This window comes from Sarcophilus harrisii, chromosome 1, assembly GCF_902635505.1.
Source record: "Sarcophilus harrisii chromosome 1, mSarHar1.11, whole genome shotgun sequence".
In the NCBI taxonomy this organism is placed as follows: domain Eukaryota; kingdom Metazoa; phylum Chordata; class Mammalia; order Dasyuromorphia; family Dasyuridae; genus Sarcophilus; species Sarcophilus harrisii.
The window spans coordinates 366577415-366602979 of NC_045426.1; the positions used below are offsets into that span (position 1 = coordinate 366577415).

Genomic DNA, 25565 nt, shown 5'->3' on the forward strand with positions numbered 1-25565 from the left:
CTTGAGGAACCAAATGCAACTCCCAAGAAAAGGGAGGAGACAAATTGGATTCTTTCTGAGTATTTGACTTTGGTAAACATATTTAGGAATAAACACCCAAGACGAGTGGAATGTAGTTAGCAATGCAGTTCGTTTTTATTAGTTATAAATAAAGTACAAAAAATCCACCAAAAGTGAATCTAAGCATTTACACAATTCCTAATGTCTCCGTCTCTTGATGCACTATTGCTTTAATATTCATAATAAATATTCTTCTAGCTTTCTGCTATAAAATAGTCTATGTAGCAAAATGTCACACAGCACAACAGAACAGAACAGCAGTAGGGTTACCAAAAAAACCAATCAAAACCAATGATAATCCTTTCACTCGCCTGGGCCCCCCCATGAGGCTAGTTACAGCCTTAGAAATAAATGGTTTCCAAGGCTAGAAATTGAAACCAGAAGGGGAAATGGGGGCAAATAAAGATGGCTGTAACTGGAGTGTGGGGGAACAATGAAAACCAGAGTAGGCAAGGGTGAGTGGTGTTGGCTTGGGTTCCAGGTATCAACTTCAAAAGAAGTACAAGAGGTATCTCACTTTAATACCTTCTGCTAAGAAAACAGAGCTTGAAATAAGATGAATCCATCTGGGACCTATCAAAGGAGTTTTGGCTGACAGAATTTGTTATAATGTCTGCCAGTTTACCTAGAAGAGACCCCCAGAGGCTGGACCCCAGGTCTGGCACAATAGTGATGGTATTTCAAAGGGAAAGGTGGAGCTAGAGTCATGGGAGATATAAGAAGCTGGTGAGGGTGGAGGCAGAGGGAGGCATAGCACATAGGCTCCATCACCCCTCACTAGCTGGTTGAAAGGCCCCTTGGCTTGGCTGCTCCATGGACTATAGGTAGTAAGGTGATGTTATCAACGCCACACATCCCAATCCCTATCATCCTCCTTCCATGATGACCTTGAGTTGGAGTTGTTAGTTATTGGAAAGAGGCATAGATGGGGAAAAGGAAGAAGGGGAGGGAAAAGAAAGGAGAAAATGATGAGTAAAAGGAGAGGAAGGAAGGAAATAGGAAAAGGGTAAAGGGAGTCAAATATACAGAAGGTCTCAAAGATGTCACCCTGAATTCTTGCCAAGGTCCCTGAAGGATCTAAATCAGGACTGAAAATAGATGCTTCTTTTCAGGATTATTAACAACTCCCCATATGTCCTATCAATTGAGGGGCACTGGGGGCAGGTCAATGTGCTAGTTTATACCAAAGATCTGACCCAGATTCCTTCCTCTACAACCAATGGCTTTACCATCAATAGCTCACCCAAAGGCATATAATTCACCTTCCCATCTACCCCCAACACTAACTACAACCCTTCCCCATGACTTCTCTGTCCTTCCTCCACAACAGAGGGAGGGACAAGAAGCCTGCCCAGCCAAGTCACCAGGAGAAGGGAGATTTAGGATAACATAATGCCATATTTCAACTTATAATTTGCCAACAAATGATGCTGAATTTATAGGGTCACGGGATCATAGAGTCTAGAGCTAGGGTGCCCCCCTCACCCAGCTCATCAATTCCCCTAACTTTCTAGAAATAAAGCTTCAAGCTGGAAGGAGGCCCAATCATCCAAGATTTCAAGAGCTTCCATGGTCAGGACAAAAACATCAAGCTACAACATTCGGGGCCCAATATTTCAACCCCAATATTCTATGGCATGCACTTTAGCCCAACCTGCCAACATCTTCCAAATCCACTGAAAACATACAAGCCAGCATGCAAGAGGCAAGTCCACTAAACAGGTGGAATCCCACCCACCCTACCCCCCACCCACCCTGCCCAGCCCCAAGCATTGTGGACAGCAGTGTTTCCCAAACTCATTGGCCACGTAAATGTTGGCATAACCTCTGGAAAAAAGAGGGTTCAAAGACAATTTAAAGCCACCATATTAAACCAATTAACTCTACTTTTATGCTGAAAATTGCTTTATGTATTTTTAATGCATAAATAATTTAACATTTTTAGAGGTAAAACATTTCTTTAAAACTTTCTCACAGATTTTGAATTTTTTCAACCCTATTCAAAGAACCACACAGGGTCCTGTAAAACATAGTTTGGGAAACTCTGGTCTACAGGGTCAAAGAGACGGACACTATTGAAGCAATTATCAGCACAAAGAAATAGCCTAACCTTCTAGTATAGCAATGGAGGGGTTGGAGGCCCCAGAGACCTATATTGAAAGCCTACACTGAGCAAATTCACTGGAAAAATGATTGGCCAATGATATTCTCTTTACCAGGCCCAAAGCAGCCCAACACAAGCAAACTAGGTACAAAATGGTAGGTGCCCCATTAGCTCCAACAGCTCTGTAAGTTGGGATCTCCAAGGAGGAGTCCAAGAAGAGGAGGACACAGCCTTATAAACATAGAACGTTAGAACTGGAAGAGACCTCAGAAATCATCTAGTTCGACTCTCTTTACAATGGAGAGATCATATGACTTGCCCAAAGACCCACTGCGAGTGAGTGCCAAGAGTAGCTAGACTCCAGGTCCTCCAACTTGTTCCATGATACTACACAGCTTGGGTACCCTTACAATTGGCACCCCCCATCTTTTGTCCTTCACACTGGTGGCAAACTCATGGGGCCATAAATTTTTCACCCCATACTGCCCAATCCTGAAAAGGAATTCTCTCTTCTATTGAATTTCCCAAGAAAGAAGAAACTTCTATTGGAAGCGAGAGATTGCTGAAGGGACAGGACGCCTAGAGTCGGGGCCCCATTTCCCAAAGCACCCTCTTTTTTCTTTTTCCCAAGCATGGCTTCCTCTATTACTTGCCTCCCAAACCCTCCCTAACAGGATCCTTTGGGGTTGCTTTTGGGGTGGAGGAAGCTGGAGGTGGGGGAGAACAGAGGTCCATATTCAAAGGGACCCGGAGGGAAGCGAGTGAAAGGATTACCTCAGTTTGATGCTGAGTGCAAATCATATTTATATATGTGCTAAATACGGTTACTCTATTGCAGTTTTCCACTAAATCACAGCATACAGAATCAAAGGTTTGCATTTTGTATGGAATGTATCCAAAGAGGCCAGCACCACAGTAAGACAGTTTGCAATCACACACCCTGATTTGGGACGAGATAAAGTTCAGCGAAATTTTGTGGGTTTTTTTTTTTTTTTTTTTTTGTGGTCAAAGTCGGTTTTCATCGTACCAATGCATGCAAAGCATTCCACTCCCAGAAACGATGCCAAAATGAGGTAATAGGAGTAATAAAAAAAATTAGTATCCTTTCTAAATAAATAAATTATAATTAAAAATGCAAAACAACTATAAAAATAATTAAATAAGAACCCACAATATCTACAAGTTAGTCATAAATTATGATTGTTAAATATAAGGCATTTAAACTCACAAAACCCTGTAAACTAGCAACGTGCCATGTGTTTTTTTATTTGTTTTTTGTTGTTTGTTTTTTTCATTTTTGTTTTTGTTTTTGTTTTTTTTCTATCAGCTGAAATCGCTCTAGCATTCGCTCTATGCGAGGACAGGAGATGGAACGCGGGCAAGGGGGGACCTGACAGACGTTGCTACGGCGCCGCGGGGGGACAGGGGAAGGTTTCCCCACCAAAGGGTGGAGAGGGAGCGAGTGGGATTTCTTCAGGAAAGAGTCTGGTGGTGTTTTCATCACCACTGGAAAAAAACTGTGCTTGTTCATTAGGCATAAAGAGTTAGTAACACCTGCATGGAGTTGGGGTGCTGGGAGCGGAGGAGCTGATGCCCTGCCTTGGGGGGCAGCAGGACTGGGCGCTGGGCTCTGGAGAGGACGAAGAGAGGGTCCTGGAGAAGGGGAGGTGTACTGTGGACCCTGGGCCCTTCGGCCTCATCTGCCCTGCCCTGCTGGGCTCATTGGCATTGGATTGACCAGAGTCCCAAAGGGGCCTGCTGCTGTGGCTGCGGCTGCTGTTGGAAAGGGGCCCCAGTTTCATTCCCAGGGCAGCTTCCAGCCACAGAAGGCACTCATGCTTCTCAGTCGAGGGTCTGAGGCCCTTGAGTTGAGCAGAAGGACTGAAGATGGTCTCCTCTCCTTAAGATGTTGGCGTTGGAGCAGTCTCTGTGCCTGTTTCCCCCTGACCTCCAACTCCCCTCAAAAGTCCCTGGGGAGGGGAGGGAAAGGAAACATGGGCCCCTCTCCACTCTTCCTTCTCGACCACTGGTGAACAACTCCAGAGACCTCCCAAGTTAGGGGCAGAGAGTCTTGAGCCCAAATCGACTCTCACCATTCTCCCTATATCATGGAAGGGACCCAGGGTGCTAGGGTGGGGGGACAGGTGTGAAGGAGAGCAGGCCCCTCACCTGCCTCATCTGGCCCCCCAGACAGTACCTGGGGTCTCTTGAGGAGAAGTCTGGTAATTACAGCTCAACTGGGATTCCACGAGTGGCAGATGATAAATTCTTCCAAGACAAGGGATGCCCTCTGGGTAGTCCCCACCTTGGTACCTAGAGCAGAGCTTTCTGCACCTAGGAATATATAAATGGGACTGGAGAAAATGTGGGGAGCAAGGAAGAGGGGGAAAGGATGAGAGGAAAGGCAGAAAATATTATGTTCCACTCTGAATTTTTTTTTAGCCTCTTAAGCAGATGTTCCTGCCCACCCCCCCAAAAAAAGTCATCTTCAACAGCTTCCTGGTATGAAGCACCTTACTAGCTTGGAAAAAAGATGCCCTGGCCTTGGGGAAATCACAGAAAGTAAGAGCTGGACCAGACCTTAAAGATCAATTAATCCAACCCCCTCATTTTGCAGATGAGGAAACTGAGGCACAGAGCAAGGAAGTAAGTTACCCAAGGTCATCCAGTCAGTGTTATAACTCAAGACTTAAAGCCAGATATTTTAGCTCATGAACTAAGTGTTCTTTCCATTCTAAACCCACTGCCTCCCTTGAACCTTCCTGGTTTACTCAGGAGGATGGAGCAAGGAACCAAAACAAGGAGAGAACTCTCCACTTAAAGTTATGGAAAGGAAACTCTCATTCTGATGGCCCCTTTGGTATGAGCCCCTGCATTGGGACTGGTTTGTCCTTCCTTAAGGTCCTTGCTTCTGACAAGGCAGCTTATTATCTTGTGATGGAAGTCTTACCTCCTCACTGAAAGTACTGATAGCCTCCTGGCAGTTTTATGAATTTTGTTTTGTTGTTAAATACTGGCTTCAGTGTAGTTTTGCAGTGTGGCATTTCCTTTAACACTATCGTGTATTGTAATATTGTAATATTCCCTAATGTGTGTATTGCCTTCTTCCCTAGACCATAAGATCCTTAGGGGCAGGACCTGTTTTTTTTTTGTCAACTTCTTATATCCCCCCTTAGCGTTTAGCACAACAGTGGACTCACAGTGAGCACTAATAATAGCTTGCATTTATATAGCATTTTAAGGTTTGCGAAGCATTTTACATACATTATCTCACTTTAAAAAAAAAAAACAAACAAACAAACTCCACAGAATCATGGACTTTTTAGAGGGACTTTTCAGGTTATCCAGTCCAATCTCTCATCCAATGCAAAAATCTCCTCTAGGAAAATCTCTAGCAGATAGTAATCTGTTTGGACACTTTCAATGATGGGAAGTCAATGCCTCTTGAAACAAGCCCCTTCTGTGGTGGAATAATCAGAGGACTATTACAAAGTTCTTAGATGGAACCGAAATCTCTCCCTATAACTTCTACCCATTAGTCTTAGTCTTCTGCTCTAGATGGACAGAAAACAATCCTACTCCCTCCTCCACCCAATGGTCCTTCGATGTATTTAAACACTGAGACCAGGTTCTCCCCATGTCCTCTCTTAGTTATTGAGGGGCAGGGGGAGAAAGGGGGTAGAAGAGAGGTAGTAATTGGGTGGGAGGAAAGGAAATAGGAAAGGCCAAAGGAAGGTAGTAGAATTCCATATGAGCTGTAATCACTCCCCCACACTCCTTTTGGTATGTCCTAATTCCTGGTGTTTCTCACCCATGAAAAAGAAAGCATGAACCAACTAATAATGATAATAATATTAATACTAATAAGAGTAATAGTAATAAAAGCAGTTTGGTGCTAGATGGAACTTCATGGGCTCCCACCTATCTCCCCCTCTTTCTTTTCCTCTGCTCCCTCTGGGCTTCAGAAAAGCTGTGGCTTTATTCAGGGTGGGGGGTGGGGGGAGAATCATTTGATGGAATCGTTTAGAACTTCCAAGATTTTCCCCACCCTAAGAAGAGACCCAGGAGAGAGCAGAAGTGCTATTAATCCTCACAACATCCTGTGGAGGTAGAGGGAGTGGGGGCTGGGATAAAGATTAGTTTCTCCCCCACTTTACAGATGGGGAAACTGAGGCACAGAAAAGGGACGCGACCTGCTCAGAGCAGATCAAGGGAGGAGGCGGGGGCTGGGGGCCTCTTACCCCCAGTTTCCCAGTGAAGATTCTCTCCGGGGCAGAGCCCAGTCTCTGTCTCTCCAGGTGGGACCGGAGGAAGTTCAAGTACCATCTCATGGCCTGTGATGCTCCACCCTGGCTGGCACCATAGAGAACAGGCTGCAAGCTTTGGCCTTCTCCCAGCCTCCTGGGGCATGTGAGCCTCCGCGTTCCTCGAGTGCCAGCCAGAGCTCTCAGAGGAGCAGCTGAGAACACTTTGGCCAAGACCAGCTACTAATTATCTATGCTATTTAGTTTATTTTATGTTTTACTTACTTTTATTTATTTATTTATTTTTGCATAGGGAGGCAGCGGTTAAATCGCCTCTTTGCCATGAGGCAAGGAGCAGCAGAGGGGAGAACACAGAGCGATAGCAGTTGGGCTCTGGGGAATGCAGCAAGCTATGATAGCTGAAGGCCAGCCTCTCTCTAGCCTATGGGGAAACGGGGGAAGGAGCCCTGAAGCCAAGCCTTGGCCTCTCTGAGGGCCACCAGGAGCTCGGGATCTTTCCCTCAGACGGGACCTCCCTCTCTCCTCCCTTCCGGCCCCAGCCGCCCACCTAGAACCCCAGCACAACTGGTGGGAGGCTCAGGTAGGGATCCTGAGGGATCCTGTCTGTTCCCACTGGATCCTTTCCTGTCCCCATATCTTTCCCAGATGCCCCTCCTCCTTCCACCGCTCCGTACACTGTAAACATGATCAAAGCAAAAATAAAAAACAAAACAACAACACCAACACAAAGAACGAGAAGCCCCTCCCACCCACCCCCAGACCTGGGTGAAGAAATCATCCTTTTCACTGTAAACAGGATTTGGCTTTTTTTTTTCTTAACCTTTGTACCTTTTTTTTCCTTCTCTCCTAAAGATGGGAAGATTCGGGCTGTCGTTGGTCAGTTTTGTCAGGCACCAAAACAAGGGACTTGATGAGAAATATTTGGTGCAAATTCGGTAATAGCAACATGTCCACCACAAGATGACTAGAGCACCACACACAACATTTTTTCTTAAGCTAACATGCTCCGGTTGCCATCCACAGAAATAGCTAGAGACCCCTACATGGTTTCTACGTAGTCGAGAGGTATATATACAATCCTTCGAAGGACAGGATTGAGGGGCCAGACTATCCAACTAGTACCTTCGAGATCCCTTCTAAATCCTCAGCAGCGTGGGCCCCCCCTTCCCGCCCCCCTGGCTGGGCAATGGCCCCTCCCCCCCACGCATGGCACGTGGGGTGGTGACCATTCGGGCTGGGTGGGACCTCCTTCCTATCCCTTTGACGCTGATACCACCGATTCCTCTTTCCGCAAAATGTGCTTGCAGGCTTTTCCTTTAAATCAAATGGCTCAGAAGGCAAAGTTTGGCTGCAAGGGCTATGGCCGTCGGGGGACCTGGTGAAGGAAAGTGGGGCATCTGCCAGGCGGACTGTCACCTCAGCTGTCGGCACCCAGTTGTGTTTCAATGTCCACTCGGCAGATGGGGCATTTCTTGCTCATGGCGAGCCACTGGTCGACACACAGTTGGTGGAAGAGATGCATACAGGGTAAACGCCTAGAAGAGACAGGCATGAGTTAGCTTTGGGACTTAACCAGAGGATGGGGGCACAAGGGGCTAGCCTGGAGCCAAGAGCAAGATGTGCTATTGTAAGAAACCCTGAACAAACGGAAGTTCATCCAAAGACAGTGGGCACGTCTCCCTGGAAGCTAAGGAGGCTCATTGTGGACAGCCTCTTTCAATTTTATCCTCTTCCCAGAGCTTAGAACAGTACCTTGCACATAAAAGGTTACTCAACAATTGTTTATTGAATTGAATAGAAGATAGAAAGATCCTTCAGTCCTGAAACCCATCTCCTCCAGGATGGCTCTTCCAAGACCAACTGAATGAGAGAGGAAGTCCTTGTGCCAAGTTCACCAAATATCAAATAGCTCTCCTATCTTATAACTCCCTGCTGGTAGATGGCATGTGGTCCCCCCCTCCCCTCCACACACACAAAGAGAAGATTTCTCCTACTGACATGGACCAACCAACATCCCTAAAGTGGAGAACAGGGACCAAAGTGGTTCCCATCATACCTCACATCTTCTCCATCTTCAAGCATAGACAGACAAATCGTGCATTTTTCATCCGTGTCTGACTCTTCCCCATCTTCCTTCTTGCCTTTGCCTTCTTGGGGTCTTCGCTGTTAGAAGAAGATAGACAAGACTTAATTACCCACTCATTGGCTCTTGTTTTTTTAAATGAATCCTTTCCCTTCCCACCTTGTATTCCCAGAAGACTCCAACTCCATTCCTCTGGTTTCATATAGCCTTACTTTTCCTCCATCAGTGCTACAGTAAGGGCTGTAAGAGACTCCTCCAGTGAACCAGAAGTCCCCTTTAAGCCCTTCCTCAAAATGTGTTTCTTTCTCCCAAAGTCTTCACCAGGCCAATCACTGGCCTGGAAGAAATCAAAGCCAAATTCCCTCTCTGGCCATCCTGTTCTCAGCCCCACTTTTCCTTCAGCTAAATTACATGATTCCAAACTAGCAGTGCTTAGTACAGTGCCTGGTACATAGTACCTACCATATGTACTACATAGTAGTACAAGAACTACTATGTAAGTTCTTCACTGATTAAACAAAACAGGAAGCCTTATTGCTACCCCAGAGAAGATACAAATCAGACTAGGTGAGTGAGAGAAGAGGATAACTTCATTTATTGGGGTCCCTGAGCAGTTTTTGGGAGAAAGAGATTAGGAAATTAGGAGATTTGGTGAATCATTTCTAGAGTTGTAGTTTAGACACTATTATAAAGCTTTTTTCAGTTCACCTTTTTTTTTTTTCATTTCCGCTGCCAACACTGTCGTAGACCCTCACTACTTCATAAATGAATTACCCCAACAACCTCTACACTTGTTAATCAATTAATAAGTAATCCTTGTTCATCAATCATGGATGTGCATCTCAAATAAATTGAGACTTGGGAAAGACTTTAATTTAGAAAGGCACCTATTGCATCAGGGATCATTTCCAGTAGTCTTGACTTATCTTGTCACTGAACTCTGGAAGAATGAAGGATGAATAACATAGGATCCTAGGCCTGGAGCTAGAAGGGACGTTAGAGATCATCTAATCCAAATCTATAAGGAAATCAGAGCCCGGCAAGTTGGTTGTGTAATTTATCCAAAATCCCAGGGGTGATAATAAGCACTAGAGTCAGGATTTGAACCCAGGGCTTCTGACTTCAGTGCCAGGGCTCTATCACTGCCTCATTTTAATCTTCCCTCCCAAATTTCAACATGTCTATTTCCTAGTTAAGAGCTTTCTTATTTTCTAACTACCTAATGCTTTATTCATTCATAAGATCATAGGAATCTCAGATGTGGGCAAGACCTCAGAAATCATTCATTTATTCAACATTTATTCAGCACTCTTATATCAATAATTTGCCTCAACTAACCCAATTTTTTTCTCCATTAGGTTGTAAGCTCTTTGTGAAAACATGTCTTTTGCTTCTTTGAGTATCCCCAGCACTTAGCATAGTGCCTGGAATATAACAGGTGCTTGATAAATGTTTATTGAATGAATTAATCAATTTTTCTTTGATAATAATCCAATATATATTTTTGGCTTCAGCTAGGCTGATTTCTTCACCATTTCCCAAACATAATATATTCACTCCTATTTTTGACCCTTGATTCAAATTTATGCTCTCCCAATTTATATAACCCTGTTTCTCCATCTGTGCCCCAAACTTCCCTGTTATTTCTAAATTCTCTCCATCCTTCAAAGCCCACTTAAAGGCAACCTCGATTTTTGTGAACAATCCAGACTTGATTGATATTCCCTCCTCTGAATTCTGCAGGCACATATAGTCCACAGCCCACTGTCTGGCACCTGATTATATGTTGCTCTATATAATTCTCTCATTTTTTTTCCACTTGTGTTAGCCTTGCTTTCCTGCTATCAGGGGCTGACAGCAGGGATTATCATAACCTTCCAGGATCTGGAACTGAAAGGGATATTCTACTCTAATCCTTTATTATATCGATGAGGGAACTGAGATTAAGATATGTTAAGTGACTTGACTAAGACCACAAGAATCATTTAGAGTTTGTGAGTTTGTGCCCAGGTCATCTGACTCCAAAGGAGACATTTTTTTTCTTTCTACTTTTCTATGCATCATCTCTATTTTGAATGTAAGCATTTTGTGAACAGGCCCTACTTAATTTTTCCATTTCTATTCCTTGTCTTTAGCACAGTCTTTGGCATGTAATAAAGGCTTAATGAATGCTTTTCCATTCCATTTTCCCTATTTCCCATTACATTTTTCCTACCTCCAGTCAGTCATCTCAGTCATCCTAAGCACAAAATTGAATATTAAATATATTTTGTGGGATATTTATTATTTGTAAATGAGCAATCTTTGAGTTAGATCTGAGATCTTAGAACATTTTAGGAAGTCTTATTCATTTTAGGACCCCCATTGTGCAGAATACAGGGTTGAAACACACCATCAAACTTAAACAAATATTTAATGATTGAATGAATGATAATACATTTCTATGGCACTTTGAGATCTAGAAGTTTTCCCCCCAAACAAGCCATAAACTCAAGGATCACAATATCATAGATTTGATCAGAAAGAAACCTAAGAATCTTTTTAGTCTAAATCTTTCATTTATTAGATGAGGATTAAATATTAAGAGGTTAAATGTCTGAAATGAATCATATTGAAGTTCCAGAAGGTTTGGCCATATTGGAGAGGGGAGGAGAGAAAAAGGGGAAGAAGAGGGGAAAGGAGAGGAGAGAGGAAAGAAGAAGGGGAGAGGGTTGACGGGAGAGCTGCAGTGGATTAAGCTGATTGTGCGTTCGCACTAAGTTCAGCATCAATAAATATATTGAACTCCAAAGAACAGGAGTTACCAGGTTGCCTAAGAAAGGACAAATAAACTTAGGTGGAAATAAAGGACAAACTTTCCATGCTAATCAGTAGAGGAATTGGGCCCTAGAGCGGCATCTGCACTTTTAGAATGAGCAAGATGGAAAGATCCAGTATCAAAAACAACAATAAAAAATAAACAAACGCAGAAGATAGCTAGGTAGAGCGAGAAATAAATAGATGAAAAGTGAGAGACAAATGGATGATAGAAAGGTGGAATAGGTATATAGGTGATAGGTAGACAGAGACGGAGGTAAATAGGTAAGTAGAAGATAGAGATAGCTGATTGATAGATGATAGGTAGATAAGTAGGGAGGTAGAGAGATGGATGGGTGAATGGATGGCTCTTTATATAAGCACTTACTATAAAAGTCTAGTATACAGGACAAGGAAAGTTCTATTCCCACTGTACTTGGTACTGGTCAAACTATACCTGGAATGTTGTATTTATTTTGGGAAGTCATATTTTAGGAAGGATATTGATACATTTCCAGAGGAGATCAGAGTGCATTGTGACTAGAGACCATAACATATGAGAATTGGTTAAAGGAGTTGGGGCCATTTTAGGTTAGAGAAAATAGAGAAAATCCCAGATAAAGTAGGGATTGTACTTATTTTTCTTGATTTTAGAGGGGAGAACTAAGAACAAATGGTAGAAGTTTCAGAAAAGCAGATTTCCGGTCCACAAAAGGAAAAACTTTCTAAAACTTTCCAAAAGCAGAATTGGTTGTCTCAAAATGTAGTGAGCTCCCCTCACTGGAAGTCATTAAGTGTAGACTGATTAGCCATTTCCTGGGGGTACTGCAGAGAAGATTCTTTCTTCAGACCCAAGCTGGTCTTAATCACCTCAGAGTCCCCCTCTGACTCTAAGATTCTATAAATTGAGTTGTCCTTTCCCCACCTCCACATGGATGCTGTTCAGGGTAGAAAACATTCCAATTTTCTGTCTTATTTGGAGACATTGAGGCTTTGACAGGAAGCTGCTAATTGCCAATCAAGGGCAATTAAGCAAGCTAGACTCATCTCTGGGAAGACCGCCATAATAAAGTCTCCCTCAAGAACCCCTCCCTCCTCCCAACCTTCTGCCCCCCCCAATTGAACACCCATCAAGGTGAATAGAAGTAAGCCAATAGGCAGTTTACCCCAGCATTTCTGCAGAAAAAGTAGCTACAAGAACTACCAATAAGGATGAGGAGAAGTTGAAGGCAAAAGGAAATGCTGACCTGTGTTAGGAGATTGAAGGACAGAAGAATGTGACACAAAAGAAGAGGAAAAGGATGCCTGAATGTCAGTAACAGGTGCTTACTAAAAATGGGGGATATATGGAGTTATCCTCTAAAGTATATAAAAGTAAGGAGGGGGTACGTGTGCATGTGTGAGAGGGACAGACAGACACATAGAGAGAGATACACACACAGAGACACACACACACACAGACACACACAGAGACACACAGAGAGAGAGACATACAGCTACACACAGACACAGAGAGAGACACGCACACAGAGACACAGAGAGAGACACACAGACAGACACACAGAGACAGGGACACATACACACACACACAGACAGAGGAAGAGGCAGAGAGACAGGCAGAGGGAGGGAGAGACAGGCAGAGGGAGGGAGAGAGACAGGCAGAGAGAGGGAGAAAGACAGGCAGAGAGAGGGAGAAAGACAGGCAGAGGGAGGGAGACAGACACACTGGAGATGGGGGGGAAGGAAGGGGATGGGGAGGGAGGAGGAAAGGAGGAAGAGAGTTTAAAACTGAGCAGAAATTAGTAAGAAAATTGCTTATGTATCTCTACAAGGTTAGATATAGTAAGCAGGACATCTTAATTTAGGGTTCACAGATGAGAATAGAAGAGGAGAGAGAATCCAGAAAAAGAAAAGCGAGAGAAGAGAATGGAGAAAGAGGGAGAAAGAGAAGCAGAGGAAAGGATAGGGAATGAGAGGATTTAGTAAGAATCAGAAGTAATGATAGTTGGTGATTCCCTGTGGAAAAGCATTTGTTGAGGTTATCTTCAAAATAGAAAGGTCTGCTGACTTCCCAGGACATGGATATAGGACTTGAGGGGGAGACTCTCAAAACCTGATGGCTACTACCCCACTTTTGATAATTCTTGTTGGAACAAATTATATTGGCAGAAGAAATCTATAGATTATGAAGTTTGGACCAAAGATGAAGACCTTAGAGACATAAGTATTGTTTTGGTTTTTAATCACTGTTTCTATTTGTAAAAAGGAGTTTCAAGGGGAAAAAAGATATGTAGGAAGAACCAATTTCATGTTAAGATGTCTGACAATAGGGTTTGGTTTCTAAACCATGGTATAAAATGCAGGCAAGTTAGAATGCTATCCAGGGATAGAGTACACCTAACAAGGGCTTGCAAAAATATATTTTCCTATCATCTTAAACATCAACCAAAATAACTTTAAACTGAATAGAAAGGAGTAAAAAAAACTGCTTATGTATCTCTACAAAGTTAGATACAGTAAGCAGGGCCTCTTAACTCAGAGTTCACAGATTCCTGAAGGCTGAACAAAATGGATTTTGGAGGTTCCATGAAATTGGATAGAAAAAAATGTATCTTTATTTCTATATAAGTTGTTTCTTGTGTAATCTTGTGCCTTTTATCTTTTGTAGTTAAAAACCCTCTTCTGAGAAGAGGTCTATTGGCTTCACCAAACTGCAAAAAGGATCCAAGGCACAAAAAAGGTTAAGAGTAATTGAAGAGTGTAGCAGCTATAATGTAAGAAGAAAATAGTTACAGAGATGCTGAATAATTCAGAAAGCCCAAAACGTACAAAAGGATCCAAAAGTAAAAACTCATGTTCTCAAGATATCTATACATAAATGCACAAAGCATGGGCATTAAACAAAGAGAACTAGACTTCCTAATGCAAGGAGGCATGGTATCCAAAGCATGGGGTGCAATACCTCTGCCCCAGTCATCTACAATACTCAACCGTTGGTACCATATTTAGCAGAGGATATTAATAATTGGAGACCATCTTACTAAAGAATTAGTTGAAGAAATTGGAGACATAATTTTTATCAAGTTGTTTCAATTGTGTCTGACTCCTCATGACGCCCATTTGGGGTTTTCTTGGCAAACATACTAGAATGATTTGCTATATCCTTCTCCAGTTCATTTTACAGATTTCACTGAAGCAAAGAAGTTGATATGGCTTTCTGAGCTTCAATCTCTCCAAATTTAACCAAGAATGAGAAATGTGAAGTATTGTTATACACATTTGTACACTCACACATACCCATCTTTATATGAATACACACATCCATTTATATATTCTTACTTCCCAACTCAGATTCCACTGTCTTAAATGTTTGTGCCTTCCTCTCAAAGGTTACAATCAGTGCACTCTGAGTGTATCTTATATAATAATTTATTTTCATGTCAGAGGTAGGATGTAATCTCCTTGAGGGCAAGAACTGTGTTTGCTTTTCTTTTGTTTCCTCAGCATTTAGCATGGGGCCTTAAATAAGCACTTAATAAATATTTGTTAGTTGATTTATTGTTTATTATGATTATTATTTGATGTAATACTGAAGTCAAAAATTTTGTCACCAAACAGCCAGTCTTCAGATAATGAGTTTCTTGATTCTGATCCTCAGACAATAGATATAATCTGTAATCAGACCCATACCTGAAGCCTTTTCAGCTTATTGAATTTTGCCAAGATCTGAGCTTTTCTGTCATAGCCATTAAGAACCCAGAAATATTCAGGCAAACATATCTTTGCCCTCATGTTTCTACAAGAGTCACCACCCTCTCTATCATCTCCATCAGACATTGAATAAGGGCAATAAAGGGACCCTGTCCTCCTGGCTAATGAATAGGGTCCCAGACTTTTGTTGTCTCTATTACGTCTTTCTAAAAGACGTGAGCTGCGTCCAACCCTACAGCCACTACCATGGTACACAGTCTTAAGAACCATTCTGCTCAGTTGATATAGAGGGGAAAAAATCACTCACCTTCTTGTACTTGTGGGGGAAGGTGAACCTCTCAATGGTGTTCTGTACAGCTCCTCGGCTCACACTGCCCAGTCTGTCCTCCAACTGAAGTAGCTCCTACAATAGAAACACACACACACACACAGAGAGAGAGAGAGAGAGAGAGAGAGAGAGAGAGAGAGAGATGCTTAGTTTATATATATTATAGACTATAATAAACATGTAGAAGAGACAAAATAAGGGACTTTTCTGAATTGGATAAGATGCAATAAAAAGTTCTCTTTTCTATATATCCCCCTCCCTGCTTTTTATCCTCAATTAATCACAATTTTATTATGAACCTGCTACACGTTAACTCCTATGCTGGGTGCCAGAGATACAGATACCGAAAAAGAAAACAAATCCTACTCAAAAGAAACATTCAAATAGAGGTGGTAACATATACATATAATAAGCATGTACAGAAAGAAAATAAATACAAAGTAGCTTTAAGAGGAGGAGGAAATCCTAGTTGGAAAGATCCAAAAAGGTTTGTTGTAAAAAATGGCAGCTGATACCTCAGCTGCATCTTAAGGGAAAGGAGGGACTCTGTGAAGCAGAAGTAAAGAGGAGGAAAGAGAAAGCCATGGAGGACAGCCAGTTCATAAGGCACAAAGATAAGAGATGGAGTGTTATGAATGACAGACAGAGAGAAGGTCAGTTTGGCCAGATTGTGTGTCAAATACAAGATGGAAAACAGTGTCTAGGGAGGCTGGAAAGGAAGGTTAGGGTCAATTGGGGTATTTTTTCATATTTTTTCAAAAGCAAAACAGGAATTTGTTTAAAATATATTTATTATAAAATGGATAGATTTTATATACAAAATGGATAATTTTATAAAAAATATGTTACAATAAATATAAAATAATAGATTTTATATATTTTATTCTAAAATACATAGATTTTATATATAATATATTGTGAAGTATGTGTTATATAATATATGAAAATGAAAATATATTTAAAGGCAAAATAGATAATTTATATAATATGTATAATTATATATAATATTATATTATATTTATGTAGTACATAATAATATAACATACTATTATATATAACATGAAATATATACATTTAAAGGCAAAATAGAGCATAATAATTTGATTTTGGGGGTGATAATAAGCCTCCACAGCATTTAGATCCAGTGACCTTCCGGGCTCTAGCCTAGTCTCAGAGTTCCTAGGTGGATCACTGAGCTGCAGAGAACGTACCTCGTAGCTTTCCCTCACTGCCGATGTATGTCTGTTTGGATTCAGTCCCTGAAGAGCAAGGAAGTGAAGCTGGGGATAAGGGTAATTTCTGATTTCATGGACGACCTGTGACAGGCAGAGAAAATGCCAAGAATACAAAAAAGAAATTCAGGTCTTTATAATGGACCTAATTTCTGAAGCTTCTCCCTCCCTATAGCCCCTGGCTCATCACTCCCATCCATTACTAGCTTTATATGACTCCTCTTTCAAGAATCTATAGTACTTACTTCTTAACAGGTCAAACCCCAAACTCTTCTGCCAAGCCTCTAAAGCCCTCCAAAACCTTGCCTCAATCTTCTTAGCCTTATGTCCCCATTCATAACATAATGTAGTTATGTAGCCTTCTCATTGTCCCACTACTCTCCAATGAGCAGGATCTTTTTCTCTTCCTCTGGTATATTCAAATCCTACTCCTCCTTGCCCCCAAACTTAAGCCTCACCGGGGTCATGATTCTTCCCCTACATACTCCATCACATACTGCTGCCCACATCCAAACTATAATAATCCTTAGTGTCTACACCATAGAATCCAGGTTTTGACTCTATACTATCTTATTTAGTTCTCTAGATGTTTTATGTGTGCATATCTTGTCCCCGCTAGAGATCTCTCTTCTCTTTTCCCTATGTACATTTACATTTACTCTTTAACTCATTTACATACTCTTTAAGGCTTGCTAAGACTTAACACAACACAGAAAGCACAACAAAATGTTGTCCTTATAATAGCATCTCAGAGGGATACAATCATCTACTGGGGTTCATGTTGATGGTATCAGAGCCAGATTTTGAATTCAGGTCATCACACACCAAAGACTAGTGTTCCTTCCACAACATTACACTCTCCTTTCCCCACTCACCAAGGGCCAGCCCCAGAGACATAAATAAGTGAATTCCTTTCCAAATACTGCCAAAGTATTCACATGCTCATCCTATTTATCTACCTATCTAATTGGGGAAGTTACCAGAATCCCATTTTAGAGATGGTGAAAACTGAGACCTAGAAAGATCTTGGGAAAATCATATAGTAAATTAGCCTAGAAAATCGGGACTAGAATTCAATTTGCCTGTTTGTCTCTCTAACTAGAGCCCTTTCCAACAGACCATAGTACAACATCTGCTCTCCCTCTGGCTGCTTCCCCTTCCAAACTCTCTTGTTTTGCCCAATGTCACCTCCTTGTTAGATTGGTTCCCTTTCCTGACTGGAGCTGGGGTGATGGGGAAGGATAGGGAGGTGCTCCTAGAGGGTCAAGTGGTTGACTTGGGATTTTGATGAGCTCCTAGAAGGCACCACAGGAAAGCATTTTCCCAGCAGACCCCTTTCACTTACCATCTGCGTGGAGGAAGAGTTTCTGGGAAAGTGGTGCATTCGAGGCGTCGCTAGGTAATGCTGATAGTGCTGAGGGATGGGCCGAACCTGGAACTGAGCGTGGCTCAAACCAGCATCCACACTGAGATCCCTGCAGGGGTAGCAACAGGGAATGATGACACATCCAAAATGAACAGCTTCACTTTCTGGGACTCAGAGACACATCCCTGTGGAAGCATCCACACACCCGATTCCCACAGTTCTTGCAAACCCACAGAATTGCTTCTCTATCTACTGAGTTACACTCTAACTCTTGATGCCCTAAAGGGGACAATCAAGCAACAAGCATTTATTAAGTACCTAGTGTGTGTCAAGTGCTGTGCTAGGTGCTGGAGATATGGATACAAAGAATGAAACAATCTCTACATATGTACATTCTAATTGGGAAAGCAACAAATATACACACATATATACATACATATAGCATAATTATAAAGTTAAAAGATACAAAATATGTCAAGTAATTAAACACAAAGTAGTTTGAGAGAGAAGGTTGTAAGTTGTAAAGTACTTGTAAAGTTTCAAGAAGATGGTGCTTGGGTTATATAACATAGGAAGGAAGTGACTCTAAAGTAGAGATAAGAAGAAAGTCACAATAGTCAATGACTATAGTAATCTAATATTTGATAAACCCAAAGATCCCAGCTTGGGTTCATCAAATATTAGATTACTATAGTCATTGACTATAATAATTCCAGCTTCTGGGATAAGAACTCACTATTTGACAAAAATTATTGAGATAAGAAGAGAAAGCATTTTAGGCATGGAAAACCACCAACATGAAGCTCCAGAGATGGACATAGTATTGTGTGTGAGGAACAGAGAGAAAGCCAGTTAGATTAAATCACAGAATATGGGAGGGGTCATAATGCCCCAAAAGGCTTGGAAGATAGGTTGGGGCAAGGTGGTGTAGGGCATTAAAAGCTAAAAAGAGATGGAGAACATTCTTCCAACAAGTGTTGTTTTATTTTTTTGTTTAGGGACAGGAGGCTAAATAGGATAAAGACTGACTTCTACAGGTATCAGGGGAAATCTAAGATTTATCTTCCTTTTTCCTATATAATGCTATCTTATTCTTTTATAACTCTTTAAGACTTACAAAACAAATATTATTACTCTCATTTTAAAGATGAGGGAACAGAGAGTGAGAGAAATGAAATCACCTGTTTGGCTCCACACCGATAATATCAGAGTCAGATATTAGCTAGAATCTGAATACTACTTTGTAGTCAGATTATCAGATTCCAAGATCAATGCTCTTTCCACTACACCACACTCCCCTTTGCCCACTCATCAAGAATCAGTCTAGTTTCTAGCTCAGCCCCAGAGACATGAATGAATTAATTTCTTCTATTCTCAAAGAGTGCTTTCAAATGCTTCCAAAACACCCACATCTTCACCCTATCTTCCCTGGGTAAGAGAGAAGATACCATTATTCTCACTTTAAAGATGGAGAAAACAGATCTAGAGAAGGGACCTTGTTGAAAAATCATACAATGAGTTAAATAGGGAATCAGGGCTAGAACTTTTCCTTGCCTTTGTCTCAAACTGGTGCTCTTTCCAACAGACCATAGCACATCATGTGCTCTCCTTTATGTATTGGACTGGGATACCTCCCTTGAAGTTAGACACATGTTCTGGTCTCTTGCTGATGGTTGTTACATGCCTTTCTGGATGTCCAAAGGAGAAGGAACACTAGAAAAGGTTTCCAAAGCTTATCAATGGAGCCTTACTCTTATAGGGTTTAGAGGAGAAAGGCTCCCCTGGACTTCAATCAACCAGTCATTGAAAGACAATGTCATTTCCACTCAGATGGGTTTGCCATGTCACTCAGTGTCAAGAAAAGACCAGTGCAAACCCAATGCCATTGGAGATACCCTAAGTCCAGCAAATCAAGGGGTTTTCTGCTGATGCATAAGTGCCTGGACCTCTCTTCCACCTTTACTTCTAACTTTATAACTCATATTGATTTGACAATCACAAAAGCAGCTTTAGTGCTCATCTATTAGAAAGCTTCTTAAACTATGGGTCATAAATCCATATGTGGATCACAAAACAATGTGAGGATCATGAAATTATGATTTATTATCAATAAATGATTTGTACACCTATTTTATATACCTCTTTATGCAGGATCTCATAATTTCTCAGGCAAAAAGGGGTCATGAGTGAATAAAGTTTAAGAAACCCTGATCTAGGGGCAGCTAGGTAGCACAGTGGATAGAGTGCCAGCCCTGAAGTCAGGAGGACTTGAGTTCAGACACTTAACACTTCCTGGCTGTGTGACCCTGGGCAAGTCACTTAACCCCAATTGTCCTAACCCCCCCCCCAAAAAAAAAAGACAAAGAAGAAGAAGAAGCCCTGATCTAGTCCAATCTCTTCATTCTGCAGAAGCAAAAACAGAGCTGAGAAGTAAGTAGCTCAGGGTCCTGTATCTCACACATGATGCAGCCAGGTTTCTTGGTTCACAATACAGTCTACATTTCATTACATTCAGCTACCGTCCAACACAGGTGACTCTTTATAAACAATGATGAGGAATGAGCTATGTCTGCAGTTGAATGATATATTTGGAATGAGATACCTACAGCCTTCTCCTGCTTGGTCTTTTTTGTTAAGCAAAGCTACTCCTTCTAGACATGGTCAACTGGAGCTTATCTGTTGCTATTACACTGTAATTAGACCTCCAAAACGTGGTGACATTGGCACCTCATATTACAGAAGCCACAAGGCTGACTATAGAGAAGAAGAAAGTCCAGTGGTTGGCTCAACATCGGAACTGGCACTCAGTCTCCACAGTCACTCTTCTCTCCATTGACTTCTGATTGGTCCCATTTCAGTTCTGATGATCTTATCAATCATGATCTCATATTAATCAATGATTTAACTATTCTTCCAGTCCTACCTCCGCTAGAGGGCTTATTTTGAAGAGAAATAAAGAAATTGTCTGACAAAGACACTGAGGTAAGCCTTCCCTTCCATTCTCATGCCTTTCTTGGCCCCTTCCCAGACCCCACTCCTGGAAGATGTGTCTGCCCAAGGCCCAGGGACATTTATCCAGCACAGCAGAGTAAAACAAAACCCAGGGTCAAAACTTAGTTCTGTTTCCATCATAATTTCAGAGAAGTCATTTAACCTCTCTGAGCTGCAGTTTCCTGAGGTAAAAACATGGAATTGATGATTCTATTAGTCTATAGGTTCATAAGAAAATCTTTTCTTCCTAACTGGTACAGTAATATCATCATAAAATGAGACCCAGAAAGATTAGCTGGCTTACTTGGAGTATACATAGCTAGTAAATATCTAATGTAGAATTTGAATCCAAGTGTTTCTTTGTTCTTTCAAATACTACTCTCAGAAAGATATTTCTGGTATCTTTTCATTGTTGTCAGAAAATTCAAGGATGGAAGAAACCTTAGAAATAATCTAATCTCCCCATATGTCAGATGAGGAAACTGAGTCCCACATAGTAAATGAAAGGGCTGGGATTTGAACTCAAGTTTTCTAACTCCATATTCATTATTCTATCTAGTACACCACAGTGCTTTCCTCCTTATTGTAAATGAAAATATAGTCTCCTCCCTCCCCTCCCCTTAGCTCCAGTCCCAATACTATGTATACTCCATCCTATCCGGTCCTGTCCTCTCCACTGAGAGACACATCCAATACTCTCAACTCCTTAGGAAATAAAGAGGGTTTACTTTTTAAGTCTAATCTCTAATAAGTATGGAAAGCAATATCCCCTGGCAAATCTACCACCAAGTATTAGAAATGAGGAGGGGTAAGTGGTGAGAGTTTTCTCATCCTCACCCCCCACCCCCACTGAAATCATACAGAACATGATATCTACAAGACCAACAAAGACCCAAAGCATCTGCTTCCCACAATACACCCTAGGTCCCACATCCTAACCCCAGCCTTACAAAAAACAAAGCATCAAATCTGGGATTAGGAATTGGAATATCTGAGGCATACCACAATTAATCAATCAGACATTCAACCCATATATGTTAAGGACCTACTCTGTACCAGGTTTTGAGCTAGGTAATAAAGATGCCAAAATTGAAGCAGAATAAGCTCTGCTCTCAAGGGGTTTCTGGGTTTTTTTGGGGAGGGTTGCTTTTTTAAAATAATTTCTTCAAACTACATGTTAAAACAATTTTTAACATTTGATTTTTAAGTATTAAGTTCAAAATTCTATCTCTCCCTCCTTCTCTCTCCTGTCCCCTCTCTAAGACAGTAAAGCAATCCAATATGGATTATATATAATATGCAGTCATGTAAAACATTTCCATATTAGCCGTTTTCTACAAGAAAACTTGAACAAAAAAGAGAAATAAAGGAAGGGAGGGAGGCAAAGGAGGGAGAGGGAGACAGACAGATACACAGAGAGAAAGAGAGACAGACACACAGAGAGAGACAGACATACACAGAGAGAGAGACACACACACAGACACACACACAAGCAGAGAGAGAGAGGGAGAGAGAGAAAGAGAGAGGGGAGAGGAGGAGAGGGAGGGGGAGGGGGAGAGGGAAAGGGAGAAGGAAGGGGAGAGGGAGGAGGAGGGGAAGGGGGAGAGGGAGGAGGAGGGGAAGGGGGAGAGGGAGGAGGAGGGGAAGGGGGAGAGGGAGGAGGAGGGGAAGGGGGAGAGGGAGGAGGAGGGGAAGGGGGAGAGGGAGAGACAAACAGACAGACAGACACAGAGAGAGATACAGAGAGAGACAGAGAGCAATTCTAATGAAGGAAAACAGCATGAAGCATGTCCTGACTTGAGATGGAAAAAGGACCCCACTCAAGAGGGGACAGAAAGAGCCTAAGACAATGGTGGGAGGCCTGTGTTAGTGGGCAAAAAATGCAGAGGAGGAAGACACTCCAGCTAAGAGATGGTAACTTCCCTCTTTCAATAAGTATTCCTGCTATCCAGGTACTCATTTCTTTTGTGTCTTTGTTCCTAAAGCATTCCAAAAGCCTCTCCAACTCTCTAAATTCAGCATTCCCCACCTCTGACCCAGACAATGTGGTGGAGTGCAATGAGCAGTGGATAGAGTCCTGGGCTTAGAATCAAGAAGACTCATTTTCTTGAGTTCAAATCTGGCATGTAACTTTGGGGAAGTCACTTATAATCCTGTTTGCCACAGTTTCTCATCTGTAAAAATGAGCTATAGAAGGAACCTCCAAAATGGGAGTCCCAAAGAGTTGGACATGACTGAATAACAAGCACCTCCTACCCAAATTACAGAATCACAGATCATAGATTTAGATCTTGAAAAGAATTTAGAGATTATTTAATCTGAATCTTCTCATTTCACAGATGAGGAAACTGAGGTCCACATAAAAACAACTTATTCAAAGTTAACCAGGTAGTAAAGGGCAGAACTGGGATTTGAAGTCAGGTCCTCTCACTCAAAATGCTCTTTCCCCTGTACCATGCTGCTTCTATCCCTGTCAAATCCCTAATTACCTTAACCTTGTTATACACACAATTTCTGTAAACATATACTTAGACACACACACACACACACACACAAATGGTTTCTATGGTTTTTTTCAACTTTTAAGTCCCATGACCTAAATATAAAGTTCTACAGAGTAGGGAACACAGTATCATAGGATTATAAATTTAGAGACATTACAGATTCTTAGTCCCATCTCCTCATTATATGAGGAAACTGAGAACCAGAAAAATTAAGTAAGTTATTTCAGAGTCACACAGTGTTACATCAGGGAATTCAAACTCAGATGTTCCTGACTTAGATCCCCCATGTTCTAACCACTATACCATAATGATATAGTGAGACATAAATCACTGCCCAAGAGGACTTTTCCTGAAGACAGGCTCTGCTGAGGAAGAATATGAGGGCCCTAGATGCCTGAAGCTTCGCATGCTGCACAAATTTTTTCCCCCAGGAGCCAGCCCCATTTATTAGAACTTACTTTGTCATTATTCTTATCACTACAGAAGAACATGGTTATAATGCAGCTCATTACTGCAAGAATTCGATTGCACTCCATCAGATCTTGTCATTTAAATATCACAATCAGTTAGCCTATAATTAGGTGCTAGGACTGGTCCCTGACACTTGGAACAGGCACTGTTCACTTGCTAACACCTATAATGATCTTGGAATGCCTCCCTTGGGTCAGTCCCATGGTGCCCCCAGCCCATGATTCTGTCTCCAAGACATTGGCTGTGGGAGAGTAACTCTCCTCCGCAGTGTCACCTTCAGAAGTATGGCTGTGCCCCCAAGGGTGCTGGATTCTTAATTACTCATTCATTCCAGAATTCAGCTCAACCCTTAAAATTCTTTTAGAAACATTTGAAATGGACGTTTAAAGATCATTTAAGCCACTCCCTTCAATTTACATACAGAGAAACTGAGTCCCACTGGTAAAATAACTTGCCTTTGATCACATAGTTTAAAAAAAACAAAGCAAAATTGGGTCTCTCTACCAGGGCCCCTGACTCTATTATTTTTTGATGATTAATTTGGGGAAAGGATGAGAATAATGTTAGGTTTCTATGTTATAAATCTAGAGTACAAAGCAATCTCAGAAGCTTAGTTCCACCTCCTCTTTTTGGAGAAGACCCTGGGACATGTATCAGAGGCAGGATTTGATCTCAGATCCTCGGATTGCAAAATCAGTTCACTTTTCCCTAGATCAGCCTACTTCTCAATCAGATTGGGCCTAGATATTAACCAAGTTGTTAAGTATTTGTTTGGGAAAAGAAGAGAAATCCAAGGGGAAACTTCTGTTTTGTGTGTGTGTGTGTGTGTTTTTTTTTTTTTTTTACTAGCATTAACTCCTAAACCATGAGGTCTCCCAATTCACCCGGGGGTCCTTGAGAACTCCTAGAACTAATGTAAGCTTTCCCCAAATAAAGAAGAAAAACTAGACAGCCTCAGACTCAAACTCAGAGGCTGTGGTTCCAGCACTAGGGGCTGACAACAGGCAAGATCTGGAGCTCTCCACTTGGTCTCTGAAGACCATACACCTCAGATGTCTACTGAGAAATAATCCAAACCTCCTGATACATCCTTCTCCTTCCTCCTGCCTCCTTTTTCCCAGGGCTCCTTGTGGAATGGGGAGATGGCCCCTCCAGCAGCATCTCCTTCTCTAATCCAATTAGCAGCTTCAAGGTCTCCTGGCAGAAGAAATCTCTCAGAAGGAAGAAGAGGGCCTTGCAACATCGTTAGCTTTATCATAATTACAAAACCCCCTCATCACCACTGTGCTAGGACTTGCTGGAGCAGAGATAATTACTCAGGAGGAGGGATAGCCGTTTTCTTCTGAAAACTTCTGAAGCTGACTGAAAATCTGGACCAGCCTTGGCAAAAGAAGCAAAACAGTAGGGAGCAAACACAGGAAAGGAAATGCAGAACAGAGAGGTCTCCCTCAAGATCTGTGCTAAGAAGCACTGGTCAGGTCTCTGGGGCTACATGCAGATAAGATTATTCATGGCCTTATTTGGGGTTTTCTTGGCAGAGCTACTGAACTGCTTTGCCATTTCCTTCTCTAGCTCATTTTATAAATGAGGAAACTGAGGTAGTTAATTGACTTGCTTAGGGTTACACAATTAGGAAATGTCTGATTTGAAATCA

General features: G+C 41.8%; 1 protein-coding gene across 1 annotated transcript in view; it reads right to left on the bottom strand.

Moving 5' to 3' along the window:
- Positions 1-3144: 3144 nt before the first annotated feature.
- Positions 3145-25565, bottom strand: part of RNF165 (ring finger protein 165) — a 29161-nt gene continuing 6740 nt past the window's right edge. The window contains exons 2-6 of the mRNA XM_012541146.2: positions 17925-18054; positions 16559-16663; positions 15327-15422; positions 8486-8592; positions 3145-7964 (exon numbers count right to left, since the gene is read on the bottom strand). Of these exons, the coding sequence (XP_012396600.1) occupies positions 7847-7964; positions 8486-8592; positions 15327-15422; positions 16559-16663; positions 17925-18054 (556 nt within the window). The 3' untranslated portion in view covers positions 3145-7846. The remainder of the gene's footprint in view (positions 7965-8485; positions 8593-15326; positions 15423-16558; positions 16664-17924; positions 18055-25565) is intronic.